Source organism: Oncorhynchus kisutch, linkage group LG14 (genome assembly GCF_002021735.2).
Source record: "Oncorhynchus kisutch isolate 150728-3 linkage group LG14, Okis_V2, whole genome shotgun sequence".
NCBI classification, from domain to species: Eukaryota; Metazoa; Chordata; class Actinopteri; order Salmoniformes; family Salmonidae; genus Oncorhynchus; species Oncorhynchus kisutch.
The window spans coordinates 52,475,251-52,498,813 of record NC_034187.2 but is presented as its reverse complement, the minus strand read 5'-3'; the positions used below and the strand labels follow the sequence as shown (position 1 = coordinate 52,498,813).

At 40.0% G+C, this 23,563-nt stretch overlaps 1 protein-coding gene across 6 annotated transcripts in view; it reads left to right on the top strand.

The window, feature by feature from the left end:
- Positions 1–2,563: 2,563 nt before the first annotated feature.
- The window catches only part of LOC109903708 (sterile alpha motif domain-containing protein 12-like), a 134,361-nt gene continuing 113,361 nt past the window's right edge, over positions 2,564–23,563 (top strand). For 2 of the 6 annotated variants that reach the window (XM_031788555.1, XM_031788552.1), the window contains exon 1: positions 2,564–3,076. In XM_031788555.1, coding sequence (XP_031644415.1) covers positions 3,016–3,076 — 61 coding nt within the window. In that variant the 5' untranslated portion in view covers positions 2,564–3,015. The remainder of the gene's footprint in view (positions 3,077–23,563) is intronic. The other 4 variants (XR_004202835.1, XM_031788554.1, XM_031788553.1 and 1 more) reach the window with 3 other exon arrangements.

Below are 23,563 nucleotides of genomic sequence, written 5' to 3'. Positions count from 1 at the left end.
GCGCTTGCTGGACTTTGTTGGGTGCCCTGAAGCCTTCATCACAACAATTGAACCGCTCTCCTTGAAGTTCTTGATGATCCGATAAATGGTTGATTTAGGTGCAATCTTACTAGCAGCAATATCCTTGCCTGTGAAGCCCTTTTTGTGCAAAGCCATGATGATGGCACGTGTTTCCTTGCAGGTAACCATAGTTGACAGAGGAAGAACAATAATTCCAAGCACCACTCTCCTTTAGAAGCTTCCAGTCTGTTATTCGAACTCAATCAGCATGACAGAGTGATCTCCAGCCTTGTCCTCGTCAACACTCACACCTGTGTTAACAAGAGAATCACTGACATGATGTAAGCTGGTCCTTTTGTGGCAGGGCTGAAATGCAGTGGACATGTTTTCTGGGGATTCAGTTAATTTGTATGGCAAAGAGGGACTTTGCAATTAATTGCAATTCATCTGTTCACTCTTCATAACATTCTGGAATATATGCAAATTGCCATCATATAAACTGAGGCAGCAGATTTTGTGAACATTTATATTTGTGTCATTCTCAAAACTTTTGGCCATGACTGTACACCACTGCTGTTATCCTTACCTCCAAGTGATTATTCAAGTTGGATAATCTTTGGATGAAGACAGGAGAAGACATAGCTTGGACTGTAGCCTACAAAAGCCTATTCCTGCTCTTTTCCCACGATCCATCAAACACAATTTGTGTCATCATAGTGGTCTCTGACTTGTGGTCAGACTCACTCAGGTAGAACAAACTTAAACTTGAGCCTTTTTTCAATGCTGATTTGAATGTCATTGAGAAAACAAAGAAGTGTCAATTATTTTTTATCCGCAAAGATCCTTTCTGAATTTAAAAGTCATCCTCGGAGTAATCATGTTGTTTTTTCAAAAGTATCTAATATGATTACAATATTTTTGATGGTAACAGATTACAGTTACCATTTTTTTGTAATCCCTTACCTGTAATCTGTTACTCCCCAACCCTGCCGACAGGCGGGACGAAGGACACTGTCTAGCTAGCTACCGTTGTCGCCCCCGTCCTTTCTTCTGTGGAGTTTATTGGCGGCTGGCATCCAAAGTTATTGTGCATTAAAGCCACCTACTGTACTAGAGTGCCACGCCTCCTGCTTGTCCTAACTTAAAAATTGACCAATAGAAATATAAAGAGAGGTTCCCCAAATTGCGGGCCGCAATTGCACCCTTCTTGGATGCCTCCCTGGCGTGAGCCATGTGCCCCTTTCAAAGCCCACTGCAAAGTCAGCTCAAAACAAAAGTGAAGTAGGCTAAATTAAGCATGAGGAGTAATGAGTATGATTCTGTGTTTACTTTTCACATGCAAAAGTGATTGCTTAAAAAAAAACTTTATATGCCATCTCAATTAAAAATAGATTGACCGAGTGGCACAGATTACTGTTTGATTTGAGAAGGTCGCTCCTCCCTCCCTGTCTTTTCACGTCATGGGCCATAGATGGTGCACCATGGCTCAGGTTAATAGAACTCACTCAGCGATGGGTTTCTTGCTTTCTTGAAAGGTAGGCTTAGAAGAGTTGCCAACAACCGGATGCATCAGGTTTTCAGGGATACAGCGAATTCAACCTAGCTTCATTTTCCACTGAAAACCAAATAGGTTTCCACTGCCACAAAGTAAAAATTGTCTATATCGTAACAATTAATGAAAACTAAAATTAGCTTTTTGTTCTTTAATTAAGGTTAGGGTTAGGCATATGGTAAGCAGTGTTGTTAGGGTTCAAATAACATTTTAAGAAAATTTATAAATAGACTGGGTGATAGCTACTTTAGGTTACTTTAGAGAGGAAGAGGTGAAGCAAGAGGTTTTACTCCGCCCAAAATCTTTCCACGAACATAACCCCACGAAGTGAGACATTTTTGTAAGGAGCTTAATGAGTGTTGAATTTGGTCAACAAAAAATAGAATTGCCAATTTTGTATTTGAGGCTTATTTGATCGAATTTATGTTTTGTAATGTTTAGGTTGTTGCATATAAGTGGATGCACGTGTTATTTCGGCAATTTACCCAAAAACCCTTTATATCAGAGTTGTGCCTGGGGTCATTGATAGACGACACGTCACCATTTTAAAGTAGTCAACTGGGTGGCGATTCCTATGAGTTGAGAGGAATCAGACAACGAAGAAGAAGAAAATGTACTACTTTAAAATGGAGATCGTCTCAATGGCACTGCCCATGCTGTCACAGACACTAAAATGGCACTGATACAAAGATGAGTCCTCTATCTCAATGGCATGTTGTTCACAAACGTATCTGCCCTCTCATTAGCTAGAATGGTTCCTCCCGCCTGCCTTCCATCTTTGAGGACATGTATTTCCATATTTAGAGCAGTCACTCTTGTCCATATAATAGACAATATTCGGTTACCGGTCAACTCTGAAAGCCCGTGTATTGCAGTTGCCGCGCTCCTCACATTTTTGGCCTGGTCATCTATTCCTACAGTGCAATCCGTATGGATAACACAATGGTGTTTGCGGAGACGGAAAGTCCATTCACATCACGTGCTATATAGAGCAGTATTAATGCGCAGGCGTCAGTCAGTATTTGAAACCCCATGCAGCTTTGCTTAGAAAGAGCTGTGCTGAAAATACTACAGAATAGGTCTTCTGTCTTCAATAATGATATACAGCCTATGCAGGTGGGGATACATTTTGAGCAACCATTGGCATAATTAGTCTAAATGTGTGACGTGGGCTGTTATCGTGTTGTGCTCGAGGTCTGCACCTGTTCACTAGGACACTGAAGCCCCCGGTGAGTGTTCCGTATGCGTAGGGAAACATCACTTTGTTTTGACATTTTAAACCCTTTTACTTGCATTAATTACATGGCGCGTTATTTCTACCGAATATTTACAGTGAAGGCTGGTTTAGCAGTTACTAGGAGTTATGCCATCTAGACCCGTGAACGGCTTTTGTTCAGACCAGTGATATTCGGTGAAGAAGGCAAGAAGCTGTAGCCAAGTCATAGTGTGCAGTTCCAACTGCGATGTTCGGCCAGTCACCTCACGTTCTTGGAGGCATCTTGTGGATTCAGAATCCAATGAGAGGTATGTTTGGTGGGCTCATAACCTATGGTAATGCAACCCTTCTCTGTGTCAGGTGGGATGAGAATTATTGTGGACAGGTTGCTGACATCATGATCATTCATTTCTACCATGCACTGATGCTACCATAATTGTCGATACGAACCAGTCTCTCCTGTTCCACTTCTCAGGTGAAAATGTAACTTGGTTTAGTGTCATCAACACGCACCATTTAATAACAATTTTAAAATGCAAAATTTGTTTCTATTTAAGCTGATAACATTACACACCGACTGTGTCGTCATGCGTATTATTCATGTGTTGTCCTGGTTCACCTCCGCTTCTCCTGGGATATTTTATGGAGAGGTGAGGAATGAAGTCTAAAGTCCTATTTGGCAGGTATGACCAGACTGCACACGCAGGACTATTAAACATGCCTATACGTTTAAATCTTGTAAAACCATATTACATTCTGTCAAGGACCACCTTCACTGTGGTACCTTTTGCTATATTTGCAGATAAATGATGCCTTCATCTGTAGAAATTATTGACACTGCAATCAATTGCTTTGCAGATATTGTGTGTAGACATTTGAAGTGCACATCAGAGGCATTTCTAATCTCACACAAGGTCAGCTCTTATCCTGCTAAAGCTGCCCAAACATCCTTTTAATGCACTGGAGATTACATTTGTATATTTCTTACACAGAATGCTCAGCTTTTACACACTTTTAGTGAGGATGCCCCTATATCTAGAAAACTTTTGAATTATTACTAATACCATATAGGGCCTATGTACATAGAGACAAAATGTAGCTTGGTCCTACTCTCTAACCTGCAAACATGTCCTGTAATTAATAAAAAATTACATGTAGGCTGTTCTGTGACGAGTCCTCACTGTGCTAGTATGAGTTTAAACAACCTGGATTCGGAGGTAGATGTAACATTGTAATTGTAAATCCTGGACACTCCAATTAGTATGATATGTTACATTTCATATGGTATGTATTAATTTGTGGATGTCCATCATTCGTTTTGTATGATATGTTACGAGTTGCAATTTGAACGAAATGGGTTACGAGTTGCTATTTGTTGTGGCTAATGTTAGCTAGGCTAGGGTTTAAGGTTAGGGTTAGGATAACCTTTCTGGCGCAGGCGTTCCGCTAGCGACCCACCTCGGCAACATCTGGTGAAATTGCAGAGCGCCAAATTTAAAATACAGAAATAATCATAATAAAAATTCATAAATAAATACAAGTGTTATATCGGCTTAAAGAGTAACTTCTTGTTAATCCAAGCACTTTGTCAGATTTCAAAAAGGCTATACGGCGAAAGCATACCATGCAATTATCTGAGGACAGCGCCTCGCTTACAAAAGCATACAAACATTGGCTATTAAATGGCTATTAAAATTAATCACTTACCTTTGAAGATCTTCATATGGTTGCAGTCACGAGTCCCAGCTACACAATAAATATTCATTTTGTTTGATAAAGACCCTCTTTATATCCCAAAAACTCTGTTTTGTTCAGTAATCCACTGGCTCAAAGGTGGTCAAAACATGCAGACGAATACATTCTAATAGTACCGGTGAAGTTTGTCGAAACAGGTCAAGCAATGTTTATAATTAATCCTCAGGCTGTCAAATGAAATTATGGGCAGGAAGACTATTTAAACTCAATTTTTCATCAAATCAGATGGCTTATTCATCACAAAACATTTGCTGTTGCCAATTATTTAAATGATTATTTCATTGGCAAACTTGGGCAGGAAATTCCCACGACAAACAGTGAGCTATTATATTCATGCATAAGAAAAGCAGTGCAAGTTTGAATTTTGTAAAGTTAGTGTGGGAGAGGTGGAAAAATTGTTAATGATCAATAATGGCAAACCTCCTGGCATTGACAACTTAGATGGAAAGCTACCAAGGATGGCACTCCTATCTGTCATATTTTTAATCTGAGCCTAGAGGAATGTCTTTGTCCTCAGGCCTGGAGGGAATTCAAAGTAATTCTGCTTCCCAAGAGTGGTAAAGCAGCCTTTACGGGTTCTAACAGCAGACCTATAAGCTTGCTGCTAGCTCTTATCAAACTTTTGGAAAAACTTGTTTAACCAAATACAATTCTATTTCTCTGTAAACAAATTAACAACGGTCTTTCAGCACGCGTATAGAGAAGGGCTCTCAACATGTACTGCACTGACACAAATGACTGATGATTAGTTGAAAGAAATTGATAATAAGATTGTGGGAGCTGTACTTTTAGATATCAGTGCAGCTTTTGATATTATAGACCATAACCTGTTGAAAAAACATGTTGGCTTTTCAACCTCAGCTCTCAATCCATCTGACTGAACTCAAAGGGGTTTCTTTAATTGAAGTGTCTCTAATGTCAAACATGTAAAGTGTGGTGTACCGCAGGGCAGCTCACTAGGCCCTCTTCTATTTTTTTACCAATGACCTGCCACTGGCATTAAACAAAGCATGTATGCTGATGATTCAACCATATACGCATCAGCAACCACAGCTAATGAAGTTACTGAAACCCTTAACAAAGAGTTGCAGTCTGTTTTGGAATGGGTGACCAGTAATAAACTGGTCCTGTACATCTCTAAAACTAAGAGCATTGTATTTGGTACAAATCATTCCATAAGTGCTAGACCTCAGCTGAATCTGGTAATGAATGGTGTGGCTGTTGAACAAGTTGAGGAGACTAAATTACTTGGTGTTGCCTTAGATTGTAAACTGTCATGGTCAAAATCTACAGATTTAATGGTTGCAAAGATGGGGCGAGGTCTAGCCGTAATAAAGAGATGCTCTGCTTTTTTTGACACCGTGCTTTTTGGAGTGTTCTACAGGCTCTAGTTTTGTCTAATCTTGATTATTGTGTGGTCCAGTGCGGCAAGGAAATACCTAGTTAAGCTGCAGCTGGCCCAGAACAGAATGGCACGTTTTGCTCTTAATTGTAATGAGGGTTGATATAAATACTATGCATGCCAGTCTCTCTTAGCTAAGAGTTGACTGGCTGAATCACTACTTTTTATAAGAAACATTGTGTGGAAAATCCCAAATTGTTTGCGTAGTCAACTTACACACACTTATCCCACCAGACATGCCACCAGGGGTCTTTTCATAGTCCCCAAATCCAGAACAAATTCAAGAAAATGTACAGTATTATATAGAGTCCTTATTAGAAGTCGACTGATTAATCGGAATGGCCGCTTAATTAGGGCCGATTTTCAAGTTTTCATAACAATCTGCATTTTTGGACACCGATCATGGCCGATTACATTGCACTTCACGAGGAGACTGTGTGGCAGGCTGAATACCTGTTATGCGAGTGCAGCAAGGAGCCACGGTAAGGTGCTAGCTTGCATTAAACGTATCTGTTTTTTATAAATCTTAACATAATCACAAGTTAACTACACATGGTTGATATTACAAGTGTATCTAGCTTGTCCTGCGTTGCATATAATCGATGAGGTGCCTGTTAATTTATCATTGAATCATAGCCTACTTCGCCAAACAGGTGATTTAACAAGCGCATTCACGAGAAAAGCACTGTCGTTGCACTAATGTGTGCCTAACCATTAACATCAATGCCTTTCTTAAAATCAATACACAAGTATATATTTTTAAACCTGCATATTTAGTTAATATTGCCTGCTAACATGAATTTCTTTTAACTAGGGAATTTGTCACTTCTCTTGCGTTCATTGCACACAGAGTCAGGGTATATGCAGCAGTTTGGGCTGCCTGGCTCGAAGCGAACTAATTTGCCAGAATTTTACGTAATTATGACAACATTTAAGGTTTTGCAATGTAACATGAATATTTAGGCATATGGATGCCACCCGTTAGATAAAGTACGGAACGGTTCCATATTTCACTGAAAGAATAAATGTTTCATTTTCGAAAGGATAGTTTCCGGATTTGACCATATTAATGACCTAAGGCTCGTATTTCTGTGTTATAATTAAGTCTATGATTTGATAGAGCAGTCTGACTGAGCGACGGTAATCAGCAGCAGGTTCGTAAGCATTCATTATAACAGCACTTTTGTGCGTTTGCCAGCAGATCTTCGCAATGCTTCAAGCATTGCGCTGTTTATGACTTCAAGCCTATCAACTCCCGAGATTAGGCTGGTGTAACCAATGTGAAATGGCTAGCTGGTTAGTGGGGTGCGCGCTAATAGTGTTTCAAAAGTCACTCGCTCTGCGACTTGGAGTAGTTGTTCCCCTTGCTCTGCAAGGGCCGCGGCTTTTGTGGAGCAATGGGTAACGATGCTTCAGAGGGTGGCTGTTGTCGATGTGTTCCTGGTTCGAGCCCAGGTAGGGGCGAGGAGAGGGACGGAAGCTATACTGTTACACTGGTAATACTAAAGTGCCTATAAGAACATCCAATAGTCAATACCAATACTATACCATTTGTATATGAAATACAAATTGTATAGAGACAAATATTCCTATAATAACCTAAATCTTCTTACCTGGGAATATTGAAGACTCATGTTAAAAGGAACCACCAGCTTTCTCATGTTCTGAGCAAGGAACTTAAACGTTAGCTTTCTTACATGGCACCTATTGACCTTTTACTTTCTTCTCCAACACTTTGTTTTTGCATTATTTAAACCAAATAATTATTTATTTGAGGCTAAATTGATTTGATGTATTATCTTAAGTTAAAATAAGTGTTCATTCAGTATTGTTGTAATTACCATTATTACAAATAAAATAAAAAAATCAGGCGATTTAATCAGTAGGTCACGAGAGACTGACCAAGGAGCAGCGAATGTTGAGTTCCACATAACCTATTAATAGTAAAACTTAGCAACAACAATAAACTAAACAACGAAACGTGACTACGTGGTACACAAAACAATATCCCACAAACACGTGGGAAAAATGCTACCTTAATATGATCCCCAATTAGAGACAAAGATTACCAGCTGCCTCTAATTGGGAATCATACAAATCACCAACATAAAAATTATAACCTAGAACCCCACAGAAATAATAAACTAAAATACCCCCCCAGTCACGCCCTGACCTACTACACCATAGAGAAACAAGGGCTCTCTATGGTCAGGGCGTGACCGTATCGGCTTTTTTTGGACCTCCAATAATCGGTATCGGCGTTGAAAAATCATAATCGGTCGACCTCTAGCCCTTATTGCATGGAACTTCCTTCCATCTCATATTGCTCAAATAAACCGCGAACCTGGTTTCAATAAACAGATAAAGCAACACCTCGCGGGACAACGCCTCTCCCCTATTTGACCTAGATAGTTTGTGTATGCATTGATATGTAGGCTGTGTGCCTTTTTAAAAATGTTTTATGTAGTTTTGGCCTTGAGCTGTTATTGTCTAATGATGTTCTGTATTATGTTTTTTTTGTGGACCCCAGGAAGAGTAGCTGCTGCTTTTGCAACAGCTAATGGGGATCCTAATAAAATAGCAAATGTAACAAATCATACTAATTGTGTCCTGGATTTACATCTACATGCATCTCTGTGTGAAAAAAAATTATACATACATACATACATACATACATGCATACATACATACACACACACACACAGTGGGGCAAAAAAGTATTTAGTCAGCCACCAATTGTGCAAGTTCTCCCACTTAAAAAGATGAGAGGCCTGTAATTTTCATCATAGGTACACTTCAACTATGACAGACAAGATGAGGGAACAAAATCCAGAAAATCACATTGTATTTTTATGAATTCATTTGCAAATTATGGTGGAAAATAAGTATTTGATCACCTACAAACAAGCAAGATTTCTGGCTCTCACAAACCTGTAACTTCTTTAAGAGGCTCCTCTGTCCTCCACTCGTTACCTGTATTAATGGCACCTGTTTGAACTTGTTATCAGTATAAAAGACACCTGTCCACAACCTCAAACAGTCACACTCCAAACTCCACTATGGCCAAGACCAAAGAGCTGTCAAAGGACACCAGAAACAAAATTGTAGACCTGCACCAGGCTGGGAAGACTGAATCTGCAATAGGTAAGCAGCTTGGTTTGAAGAAATCAAATGTGGGAGCAATTATTAGGAAATGGAAGACATACAAGACCACTGATAATCTCCCTCGATCTGGGGCTCCACGCAAGATCTCACCCCGTGGGGTCATAATGATCACAAGAACGGTGAGCAAAAATCCCAGAACCACACGGGGGGACCTAGTGAATGACCTGCAGAGAGCTGGGACCAAAGTAACAAAGCCTACCATCAGTAACACACTACGCCGCCAGGGACTCAAATCCTGCAGTGCCAGACGTGTCCCCCTGCTTAAGCCAGTACATGTCCAGGTCCGTCTGAAGTTTGCTAGAGATGCTAGATAATCCAGAAGAAGATCGGGAGAATGTCATATGGTCAGATGAAACCAAAATATAACTTTTTGGTAAACTCAACTCGTCGTGTTTGGAGGACAAAGAATGCTGAGTTGCATCCAAAGAACACCATACATACTGTGAAGCATGGGGCTGTTTTTCTGCAAAGGGACCAGGACGACTGATCCGTGTAAAGGAAAGAATGAATGGGGCCATGTATCGTGAGATTTTGAGTGAAAACCTCCTTCCATCAGCAAGGGCATTGAAGATGAAATGTGGCTGGGTCTTTCAGCATGACTATGATCCCAAACACACCGCCCGGCAACGAAGGAGTGGCTTCATAAAAAGCATTTCAAGGTCCTGGAGTGGCCTAGCCAGTCTCCAGATCTCAATCCCATAAAAATCTTTGGAGGGAGTTGGAAGTCTGTGTTGCCCAGCAGCAGCCCCAAAACATCACTGCTCTAGAGGAGATCTGCATGGAGGAACGGGCCAAAATACCAGCAACAGTGTGTGAAAACCTTGTGAAGACTTACAGACGTTTGCAAACGTTTGACCTCTGTCATTGCCAACAAAGGATATATAACAAAGTATTGAGATGAACTTTTGTTATTGACCAAATACTTATTTTCCACCATAATTTGCAAATAAATTCATTAAATCCTACAATGTGATTTTCTGGAGATTATTTTTTCTTTTTCTCATTTTGTCTGTCATAGTTGAAGTGTACCTATGATGAAAATTACAGGCTTCTCATCTTTTTAAGTGGGAGAACTTGCACAATTGGTGGCTGACTAAATACTTTTTTGCCCCACTGTATATGTGTGTGTGTGTGTGTGTGTCTATGAAACCAGGCTGGTTTTAAAAAACAGTAGCATCCTAATGTTGGGAGTTGCACCTTGGTAGCAATGTGATGTAGCCTGATCCAAGATGTTTGTGCTTTCATGTCAACTCATTGTCATGTTTTGATGTGAGGAAGTTGAGTAAAATGGTGATTCTGCAATGTCACCGTGTTACAGTACGAACTGCTACCAACTCTTAGATGGTGAATGCAGGTACAGTATTAATCATGAGACAATTATTAGCTGTTTGAAAATGCCGTTTTTAGAAGGACCTTGGTTTATTTAAATGTTTAAGTCATGAATTTATATTTTTGTTTAATTTATTCATCTATTTGATCTAAAACAAAATCTAGCGAAGTATTTTCCGCACAGTAGTGCATAACCCGCAAGTGATAAAACACAGCATTACTTCAACTGCTTGATCTCTAGTCGAGACACCTTGGTCTTAGTTATTTAGTCGCATGAAATCCATTCTAGCAGACTCTGTCTAAAATGCTAGGAATGGTGATGTTATTGCTGTGAGTGAAGATCCTGTGGCGAAGCAGGCATACTGTCTTGGAGAGGAGGTATATCATGACCGTCTGAGACAGTTATGAATCACATACACACTCAAAAGACCAATTACATCTTGTTCATGAGAAAGCCTATGGGCAGACACCCTACCTCCCTCAATCGACATACACATCCTTGATAAAAGACCCGTGCCATTACAAATTTGCACTGAGTTCCACTGTTGTGCTTGATGATGGCTCTACGAGATGAAGGCCAACTCATCACAGCACTGAGAAACATGTAGAGGACTTAATTCTCATTAAGTTGTCTGTGATATCATAACTGGTGTCGTTTCATGACAAATGATACGTACATAGTCATGGCATAATGTCCCGTTGCATGATCTACTGTATGACAGTGGATGCTTATCTTGCACATACTGACATAAGTTGTTATGACTGCTTATGTCATCTGTTGCATAGTACTTGGGACACTGAACAGCTTTGTGGCTGAGGGTTCCAGTGAACTGTTACAGAACATTGCTTTAGCCTACAATTGGATGCCCTGGCCGATCCATCTGACCAATGCTCTCAAACTTTGGCCGAGCCTATCCATTCCCTTCAGTCATTCCCTTCAAACACATGAATAACTTGTTTCTCTTCAAATGGGTAAGGAATACATTTTAGAGTCCTCTAAAGGACCAAATATTTTGTGAAATATAAAGACCATATAAACACAATTTAATATTTTCATGTACGCTGAACTAAATAAATGCTAGAATATTTTATTACAGGTCCTATAAGGAAATCGGTCAACATCATCAGTACTCAGTACTCTTACCACTCATGTATTAAGTAAATAAGTAGTGAAACACTTGAGTAGAAGTGGAATGTGTTGCGGGATTCATCCAATGGCATTGAGGAGTATACCACCTCAGTCATCTGCTTCATCAATTAGTGCACCGTGACCGTACATACATATCCCAACCAGAAGCCATGATGGCCAGATGGATTACCAGGATGTATTCACTGACATTTTCAACCGCTCCCTGACCGACTCTGTAATACCTACATGTTTCAAACAGACCACCATAGTCCCTGTGCCCAAGGAAGGGAAGGTAACCTGCCTGAATGATTACCGCCCCGTAGCACTCAAGTCGGTAGCCATGAAGTGCTTTGAAAGGCTGGTCATGGCTCACATCAACAGCATCCTCCCGGATACACTAGACCCACTCCAATTCGCATACCGCCCCAACAGATCCACAGATGATGCAATCTCAATCGCACTCCACACGGCCCTTTCTTACCTGGACAACAACCTCTCCCTCAATGTGAGCAAGACGAAGGATCTGATCGTGGACTACAGGAAAAGGCGGGCCAAACAGGCCCCCATTAACATCAACGGGCTGTAGTGGAGCGGGTCCAGAGTCTCAAGTTCCTTGGTGTCCACATCACCAACACTATCATGGTCCAAACACACCAAGACAGTTGTGACGAGGGCACAACAAAACCTTTTCCCCCTCAGGAGACTGAAAAGATTTGGCATGGGTCCCCAGATCCTCAAAGTTCAACAGCTGCAACAGCGAGAGCATTCTGACCGGTTGCATCACCGCCTGGTATGGTAGCTGTTCGGCATCTGACCGTAAGGCACTACAGAGGGTAGTGCATACGGCCCAGTACATCACTGGGGCCCAAGCTTCCTGCCATCCAGGACCTATATAATAACCGGTGTCAGAGGAAAGCCCTTGCAATTGTCAGACTCCAGTCACCCAAGTCATGGACTTTTTTTGTTTTTTTTGTTGTTGTTTATTTCCCCCTCCGCTACCTCACGGCAAGCTGTACCGTATTCTCGGACCAAAAGGCTCCATAACAGCTTCTACCCCCACTGCTGCTTTAATTGCTGAACAATTAAATTACATTGACCCCCCCCCCCCCCCCCATTTGTTTTCTACACTGCTGCTACTCGCTGTTTATTATCTATGTATAGTCACTTCCCCCTACCTACTTGTACCTATTACCTCCACTTACCTTTACCCCTGCAACTGACTCAGTACCAGTACTAGAAGTTGACCAATAGTTGTTTTTATTTTTTATACATGCATGCATACAGTTGAAGTTGGAATTTTACATACACTTAGGTTGGAATCATTAACTCGTTTTTCAACCTCCACAAATATCTTGTTAACTTGTTATGGCTGCAATCCCGATATTGGGATAAGTGTCATCAACAACCGCTGAATAGCATAGCGCTACATACAATAAATATGACTAAATATTTATATTCATGAAATCCCAAGTGCAATATAGGAAAACGCAGCTTAGCCTTTTGTTAATCCACCTGTCGTGTCAGATTTTGAAATCTATGCTTTACAGCGAAAGCAATCCAAGCGTTTGTAAGTTTATCGATCGCACAATAAAACATTAAGTACACTTAGCATCAGGTAGCTCTGTCACAAATCAGAAAAGCAATCAAATTAATCGTTTACCTTTTGATCTTTGGATGTTTTCACTCACGAGACTCTCAGTTACACAACAAAAGTTCCTTTTGTTCCAAAAAGATTCTTTTTAGATCCAAAATACCTCTGTTTGTTTGTCGCGTTATGTTCAGATATCCGGAACGAGCGGTCACGACAACGCAGACAAATTTCAAATAGTTTCCATAATGTCCACATAAACATGTCAAATGTTTTTTATAATCAATCCTCAGGTTGTTTTTAAAAATATATAATCGATAATATATCAAATATATCAACCGCAAATGTCTTTCACAGCAGGAGAGGGAAAAGCAATACCTATCCAAACTCGCGAGCAAAACTCATGTGACCACTTGACGCAATGTTATTGTTCTGGCTCATTTTTCAAAATAAAAGCCTGAAACTATGTCTGAAGACTGACACCTTGAGGAAGTGATAGGAAAAGGAATCTGGCTCATATCCCTTTTTAAATGGAGCAAAGGGAGGCTATGGAACTTGGAGTTTTCAAAATAGAAGCCACTTCCTGCTTTGATTTTTTTCCCCCAGGGTTTCGCCTGCAATGTCAGTTCTGTCATACTCACAGAAAATATTTTGACAGTTTCGGAAACTTTAGAGTTTTCTATCCAATACTAATAATAATATGCATATATTAGCAACTGAGACTGAGGCGCTGGCCGTTTTATAATGGGCACCTTTTCATCCAAGCTACTCAATCCTGCCCCTGCAGCCATAAAAAGTTAAACTATAGTTTTGGCAATGACACAAGTAATGTTTCCAACAATTGTTTAAATGATTTAACTTTTAATTCACTATCTCAATTCCAGTGGGTCAGAAGTTTACATACACTGAGGTGAATGCCTTAAATTTCTCTGGGATATGTGGGATGCTAGCGTCCCATTTTAAAGAAACTTCTCGTTAATCCAGCCACTGTGTCACATTTCAAAAAGGCTTTACGGCGAAAGCACACCTTGCGATTATGTTTGGTCAGCGCCAAGTCACAGAAAAATATACAGCCATTTTCCAAAGAAGGAGAGGTGTCACAACTCAGAAATGGCATTATAAATATTCACTTACCTTTGATCTTCATCGGAATGCACTCCCAGGAGTCCCAGTTCCACAATAAATGTTTGTTTTGTTTCGATAAAGTCCATCATATATGTCCAAATACCTCCTTTTTGTTCGCGTTTAGCTCAGTAATCAAATGCGCGATCACTTAGTTCAGACAAAGTCAAAAAAGTTATATTACAGTTCGTAGAAACATGTCAAACGATGTATAGAATCAATCTTTAGGATGTTTTTATCACAAATCTTCAATGTTTCAACCAGACAATTCCTTTGTCTTTAGAAATGCGATGGAACGCAGCCAACTCTCACGGGCGCGCGCTTGACTGAGCTCATGGCATTCTGCCAGACCTCTGACTCAAACAGCTCTTATTCTCTCCCCCTTCACAGTAGAAGCCTGAAACAAGGTTCTAAAGACCGTTGACATCTAGTGGAAGCTGTAGGAAGTGAAATATGACCCCTTAGACACTGTATATTGGATAGGCAAAGATTTGAAAAACTACAAACCTCAGATTTCCCACTTCCTGGTTGGGTTTTTTTCTCAGGTTTTTGCCTGCCATATGAGTTCTGTTATACTCAGACATCATTCAAACAGTTTTAGAAACATCAGTGTTTTCTATCCAAATCTACTAATTATATACATATTCTAGCTTTTGGGCCTGAGTAGCAGGCAGTTTACTCTGGGAACCTTATTCATCCAAGCTACTCAATACTGCCCACGTTCCTAAAGAAGTTAAACAGCGTGGAAAATTCTAGAAAATGATGTCATGGCTTTAAAAGCTTCTGATAGGCTAATTGACATAATTTGAGTCAATTGGAGGTGTACCTGTGGGTGTATTTCAAGGCCTACCTTTAAAGTCAGTGCCTCTTTGCTTGACATCATGGGAAAATCCAAATAAATCAGCCAAGACCTCAGATAAAAAAATGGCAGACTTCAACAAGTCTGGTTCATCTTTGGGAGCAATTTTCAAATGCCTGAAGGTACCACGTTCATCTGTACAAACAATAGTACGCAAATATAAACACCATGGGACCACACAGCTGTCATACCGCTCAGGAAGAAGACGTGTTCTGTCTAGAGATGAACGTACTTTGGTGTGGAAAGTGCAAATCAATCCCAGAACATCAGCAAAGGACCTTGTAAAGATGCTGTAGGAAAAGGGTACAAAAGTATTCATGTGCACAGTAAAACCAGTCCTATATCGACATAACCTGAAAGGCCGCTCAGCAAGGAAGAAGCCAGTGCTCCAAAACCGGCATAAAAAAAAGCCAGACTACGGTTTGCAACTGCATATTGGGACAAAGATTGTACTTTTTGGAGAAATGTCCTCTGGTCTGATGAAGCAAAAAATAGAACTGTTTGGCCATAATGACCATTGTTATGTTGGGAGGAACATGGGGATGCTTGGAAGCCGAAGAACACCATCCCAACCGTAAAGCACGGGGGTGGCATTATGTTGTGGGGGTGCTTGGCTGCAGGAGTGACTGGTGCACTTTACAAAATAGATGGCATCATGAGGAGAGAAAATGATGTAGAGATATTGAAGCGGCATCTCAAGACATCAGTCAGGAAGTTAAAGCTTGGTTGCAAATGGGTCTTCCAAATGGACAATGCACACTTCCAAAGTTGTGGCAAAATGGCTTAAGGACAATAAAGTCAAGGTATTGGACTGGCCATCACAAAGCCCTGATCTCAATCCTATAGAAAATGTGTTGGCAAAACGGAAAAGGCGTGTGTGAGCAAGGAGGCCTACAAACCTGACTAAGTTACTCCAGCTCTGTCAGGAGGAATGGGCCAAAATTCACCCAACGTATTGTGGGAAGCTTGTGGAAGGTTACCCAGAACGTTTGACGCAAGTTAATCAATTTAAAGGCAATGCTACCAAATACTAATTGAGTGTATGTAAACTTCTGACCTACTGGGAATTTGATGAAAGAAATAAAAGATTAACTTAATCACCCGCTACTATTATTCTGACATTTCACATTCTGAAAGTAAAGTGGTGATCCTAACTGGCCTAAAACAATGTTGTCAGGAATTGTGAAAAACTGAGTTTAAATGTACTTGGCTAAGGCGTAATGTAAACTTCTGACTTTGTGTGTGTATACACACACACAATTACAACAATACTGAATTAACACTTTTTTTTTACATAATATAATACATAAAATCAATTTAGTCTCAAATAAACAATTTGGTTTAAATAATGCATAAACACTGCTGGAAAAGAAAGTATAAGTGCTATATGTGCCATGTAAAAAGCTAACGTTTAAGTTCCTTGCTCATAACATATGAAAGCTGGTGGTTCCTTTTAACATGAGTCTTCAATATTCCCAGGTAAGGAGTTTTCGGTTGTAGTTATTATAGGACTATTTCTCTCTATACCATTTTTTAAAATTTAATTTACCTATGACTATTGACTACTTATAGGCACTATAGTATTGCCAGCCTAATCTCGGGAATTGATAGGCTTGAAGTCATAAACAGCGCTTAGCTTCAAGTATTGCGAATAGCTGCTGGCAATCGCAGGAAATTGCTGTTTGAATGAATGCTTACGAGCCTGCTGCTGCCTACCACCGCTCAGTCAGACTGCTCTATCAAATCATAGACTTAATTATAATAAACTCACAGAAATACGAGCCTTAGTTTCCAGATTTGACCATATTAATGACCTATCATTTTGAAAACACGTTCTTTATTCAAAGGAGATGGGAATCATATTCATGACAAAAATAGGTCCTACTTTCTTACGTTTCTTTACCCCCTAGTATTTCCACTTAGTTTTGCGCTATATTCAAACTGTTAGTTACATTGTTTCCCCCCCACCCCAATTGGTCTGGTTGAGTTGACAAAAGTCCTAAACAAAGCCACGTGTCCATGAACATTTGTCTATTAGACAAACATGCTCAAGTTAAATCCATGTATGATGATCATGAAGCGTCACTTGTGTCCAAATATTACTTTCACTTTGTTCTTCCAACAACGTGTGAGAAAAGAGCGCAATAGCCACTATAACTGCGACGTGAATAGCCTATATCCCCAGTATAGCTCCCGTCTCCCCTAATCTGCATCGGATGCGCTGCTACTCACACCGTTTCAGAGATCAAGTTATGATACCGTTTTTGTATTATATCAAATGCTCGCAGTCAAACAACCGATAATAATGCATGACTGTTTGGTCGGGACTGCGTTTCCATCTGCAGCGATCCTCTCCCGGTACGAATTGAACCAAGCCCACCCTTTTCGAGCGAACGGTGGTGCATTGTTTTAGTGAGCTCCCGAGTGTGGACAGTGTTCACACCAGTCCAAACGAACTAAGGGGCTAAATGCACCAGAGTTCGGAAAAACCACACCCTCTTAGAGGTCATTCATGCCCTTGACTGAGTAAATTGATTATTGTGACAGACAGCAAAAAAATGTTTTGCTGATGTTATAGTACACATGGGACACCATAGCAGTTACGTGCTCTCGGTGCCTTGCATCCATTGCATATTTATCAGGTCTAAAATTAGACTGAGTTACATCATCCTTGTATCGCTGTGCGGGAATCTGCCTCATTACATAGTGTTTGTCAGTGAAAAAAAGGATGCCTTCCAATTTAAATCGAATCAGTAATTGGGAGTTACACAAGCTTAGTGGGAGGAATAGGAGGTTCTCTAATCAGTGACTGACTAAATATAGGCTGCTCTGTGAATATGAAGACAGTCTTTGTGAAACCATAATGAATCTGGCATGATATCTTATCCATCCTAACTGCTTTTATTGACTACAATATGGCTGAAGCGATTAGTGATGTTGTAATCAAATGAAAAAATTGAATCAAACTGTCACATATGCCGAATACAGCAAGTGTAGACCTTACCGTAAAATGCTTACTTACAAGCCCTTAACCAACTGTGCTGTTCAAGAAGAGTGAAAAAAAATATTTACCAAATAAACAAAAGTTTATAAAAATAACAATATACAGGGGCTACTTATTAGAGGTAGACCGATTTTAATCGGCAGGGACGATTTCATGGTTTCATAACAATCGGCATTTTTGGACGCTGATTATGGCCGATTACATTGCAATCCACGAGCAGACTGCGTGGCAGGCTGACCACCTGTTACGCGAGTGCAGCCTCAAAAGGACCTTGTGGCTGCAAGGAGCCAAGGTAAGTTGCTAGCTAGCGTTAAACTTATCTTATAAGAAAACAATCTTAACTAGTGATTATGTTAACTACACCTGGTTGATGATATTACTAATCTAACTAGCTTGTCCGGCGTTGAATATGATCAATGCGGTGCCTGTTAATTTATCATCAAATCACAGCCTACTTCGCCAAACGGGTGACGATTTAACGAAAGCGCATTCACGAAAAAAGCACCATCATTGCACCAATGTACATAAACGTCAATGCCTTTCTTTAAAATCAGTACACAAGTGTATATATTTTTTTAAACCTGCATATTTAGTTAAAATAAATGCATGTTATCAGGCAATATTAACTAGGGGAAATGGAAAGAATAAACGTTTTTTTTTCAAAAAGAGTTTCCGGATTTGACCATATTAATGACCTAGGGCTCGTATTTCTCTGTTTATTATATTATAATTTAAGTCTGATATTTGATAAAGCAGTCTGACTGAGCGGTGGTAGGCAGCAGCAGGCTCATAAGCATTCATTCAAACAGCACTTTCCTGTGTTTACCAGCAGCTCTTCACAGTGCTGTTTATTGACGTCAAGCCTATCAACTCCTGAGATTAGGCTGGCAATACTAAAGTGCCTATAAGAACATCCAATAGTCAAAGGTAAATGAAATACAAATGTTATAGAGAGAAATAGTCATAACTACAACCTAAAACTTCTTAACTGGGAATATTGAAGACTCGTTAAAAGGAATCACCAGCTTTCATATGTTCTGAGCAAGGAACTTAAAGTTAGCTTTTTTACATGGCACATATTGCACTTGTACTTTCTTCTCCAACACAGTGTTTCTGCATTATTTATTCCAAGTTGAACATGTTTCATTATTTATTTGAGACTAAATTGATTTGATTTATGTATTATATTAAGTTAAAATACGTGTTCACTCAGTATTGTTGTAATTGTCATTATTATATATTATAGAGAAAAAAATCTGCCGATTTTTAATGTAATAATCCTAATCAGTCAACCTCCTAATTTAGGTTTATCATACCTGCTGAAGTCGTAAAAAGTACAGAAGCCCCAAAGCTTACTTTTCTGTCAATTGTTTTTGGCACTTTTTTGTTTTGTTGCTGTTGCTAAATTGTGAGTGTTGTGCCGTTCTGGGAGTGTTGTGTTCTGCTGAAATATTAAACACTGTCCTTATGCTCCGACTCGAGCATATCATTATTTTTGTGTAGATCAGATCCTAGACCTTGTCAGTACTGTCAGGCACATGGTTAACAGCATCAAAGGTTGTTTGTGAGTACTCTAATACAGTGCATTCAAAAACTATTCAGACCCCTTGACTTTTTCCACATTTTGTTAGGTTACAGCCTTATTGAAAAATTGATTAAATAGTTTTTTCCCTCAGTCTACACACAATAACCCATAATGACTAAGCAAAAATAGATTTTTAGATTTTGTTTTGCAAATATATATATATTTTAAAGATAATATTTTACATAAGTATTCAGACCCTTTTCTCAGTACTTTGTTGAAGCACCTTTGGCAGCGATTAAGGCCTTGTCTTCTTGGGTATGACGCTACAAGCTTGGCACACCTGTAATTGGGGAGTTTCTCTCATTCTTCTCTGCAGATCCTCTCAAGCTCTGTCAGATTGCTGCACAGCTATTTTCAGGTCTCTACAGAGATGTTCGATCGGGTTCAAGTCCGGTCTCTGGCTGGGCCACTCAAGAAAAATTCAGAGACTTGTCCCGAAGCAACTCCTGTATTGTATTGTATTGTATTGTATTGTATTGTATTGTATTGAATTGGCTGTGTGGTTAGGGTCTTTGTCCTGTTGGAAAGTGAACCTTCGCCCCAGTCTGAGGTCCTGAGCGCTGGAGCAGGTTTTTATAAAGGTTATTTTACTTTACTCCGTTCATCTTTACCTTGATCTTGACTAGTCGCCAAGTCCCTGCCGCTGAAAAACATCCCCACAGCATGATACTGCCCCCACCATCCTTCACCGTAGGGATGGTATTGGGCAAGTGATGAGCGGTGCCTGGTTTCCTCCAGATGCGACGCTTGGCATTCAGGCCAAAGAGTTGTTGGAGCCAACTCATGTATTGCAAGGTTGTATATGACCTATGTGGACAGAATTGACCTATGAATCTTAATGCGCTAATTACCTATACGGTAACAATATTGACTCATGCCTGAACTTTGCAGCAGCTGAGTTGACACCTCAATCCTGTAGTGACAAAGCTAAGCCATGCATGCCAAGGCTCTGTTAGCTGCGATGACTAAATGCATCTCAATGCAAGCAGCACAGTTGACCTATAAATCTTGAGGCCCTGTACAAACAGCCTGTGGCAAAGAACTAGGCCAGAGCAACCTGGCGCAACCGAAGTAGAGTAGCTGGCATCTATCTATGCGGGTAAATCCATTTGAATTAAAACTTTTTGACAGCACCTCTTTTGATTTTAACTAAACCTTCCATACATATTTGCCTATTGTAGAAGTGCTCCGAAAGTGACTTTTTGGACCCGAATGCCAAAACATTCAAGATGCTCAAAGATGACTTAATTTTGCATATCCCACAATACCATGAGACATCCATGTCTTCATCACTGGAAAAGATAAAGGGTTGAGATTGATATAATTTCAGAGGTTAAAAACAGGGTTATCAAACTATTTTATAATTTCTACGTTTCATAATTTCTACATTCTTTGTTTTTACAAATTTTCTATATTGTAGAATAATAGTGAAAACTACGAAATAACACGCATGAATCATGTTGTAACCCAAAGTGTTAGAAAATATATTGATTTGTTTGTTAGATTCTTCAAATCACCACCCCTTTGCCTTGATGACATCTTTGTACACTCTTGGCATTCTCTCAACCAGCTTCACCTGGAATGCTTTTGCAACAGTCTTGAAGGAGTTCCCACATATGCTGAGTACTTGTTAGCTGCTTTAACTTCACTCTGCGGTCCAACTCATCCCAAACCATCTCAATTGGGTTGAGGTCGGGTGATTGTGGAGGCCAGGTCATCTGATGCAGCACTCCATCAATCTCCTCCTTGTTCAAATAGCCCTTACACAGCCTGGAGGTGTGTTGGGTCATTGTCCTGTTGAAAAACAAATGATAGTCCCACTAAGCGCAAACCAGAAAGGATGGCGTATCGCTGCAGAATGCTGTGGTAGCCAGCGTGTTAAGTGTGCCTTGAATTCTAAATGAATCATGCAATTTCTGAGGCTGGTACTGTAACTCTAATGAACTTATCCTCTGCAGCAGAGGTAACTTAGGGTCTTACATTCCTGTGGCAGTCCTCATGAGAGCCAGTTTCATCATGGCGCTTGATGGGTTTTTGCGACTGCACTTGGAAGACAATTTCAAGTTCTCAATTTTCCGCATTGACTGACCTTCATGTGTTACGTTAACGTTTGAGACAACATGCTCTAGCATACAGGGTGGGTGTCATATTTTGGCTGCTAAATGCACTGAAATGGGAATCAAATGTTCGTTTCAAATTGTACCACAAAAATGGCGATCCACACATCAGAGAATGTTGAATTGAATGGGAATATCGGTTTTAAATTATACTGTAAATCTTCCATAGGAAACCTATTGAAATCATAGAAATATATGTAATTCAATTTCAATGCTGTACCAGTTAAATTGCAGTGGTCAGAAGGGTTTGGTCCATTCTATGAATTCAATTTCTATGATTTTTAAAATGACACCCACACTGTATTCAAGAGCATGTCGTATCTCAACCGATGGCGGGCACAACACAGAAACATCAGATTATGTAAAGTCGGGTATAAATTACATCATACTACAAAAATCTGAGGATGTTAAAATGTAAAATATTTACTGACCATTTCAAGAAATGTATTAAATAGTTTTGACTACCCTGTTTTGTAATATATATTTTTTATTATATCAAACTTGACCGTTTAACTTGTCCTGTGATAAAGACATGGACGTCTCATGGTGGGGTATGTAATAAAGCTCTTTTTGTGAGGAAAACCTGGCTGCCAGGCCTGGCTGCCAAGTGGGTGGGCCTGGCTGCCAAGTGGGTGGGCCTGGCTGCCCACGCCTGGCTGCCCACACATGGCTGCACCTCTACAGTCATGGCAAAAGGTTTTGAGAATGACACAAATATAAATTTTCACAAAGTCTGCTGCCTCAGTTTGTATGATGCAATTTGCATATACTCCAGAATGTTATGAGTGATCAGATGAATTGCAATTAATTGCAAAGTCCCTATTTGCCATGCAGATGAACTGCATCTCAAACATTTCCACTGAATTTCAGCCCTGCCACAAAAGGGCCAGCTGACATGTCAGTGATTCTCTCGTTATCACAGGTGTGAGTGTTGACGAGGACAAGGCTGGAGATCACTCTGTCATGCTGATTGAGTTCGAATAACAGACTGGAAGCCTCAAAAGGAGGGAATCATTGCTTGGAATTATTGTTCTTCCTCTGTCAATCATGGTTACCTGCAAAGAAACACGTGCCGTCAGTCAGTTTGGTGACGAACAATGCCTTTTCCAGCATGATGGAGCACCTTGCCATTAGGCAAAAGTGATAACTAAGTGGCTCAGGTAACAAAACATAAATATTGGCCAGGAAACTCCCCAGGCCTTAATCCCATTGAGAACTTGTGGTCAATCCTCAAGAGGCAGGTGGACAAATAAAACTCCAGAAATTCTGACAAACTCCAAGTATCGATTATGCAAGAATGGGCTGCCATCAGTCAGGATGTGGCCCAGAAGTTAATTGACAGCAATGCCAGGGCGGATTGCAGAGGACTTGAAAAAGAAGGGTCAACACTTTAAATATTGACTCTTTGCATCAACTTCATGTAATTGTCAATAAAAGACTTTGACACTTGTTACTATGGAATACTGAAGTATAATTACATCTGACAAAAAATATCTAAGACACTGAAGCAGCCAACTTTGTGAAAATGAATGTCATTCTCAAATTTGGCCACGACTGTACAGATTTATGGATTTGAATTATTTAAATGAACTGATTTCCTTATGGACTGTAACTCAAAGTCTTCTTGAAATTGTTGTATTTTTATATTTTTTGTTCAGTATAGTAACCGAGACGACCTACTCATCTCTGCTGTTGTGACGAAGTTGACCCATGCATTTCAATGCCCCGTTGGCTGAGATG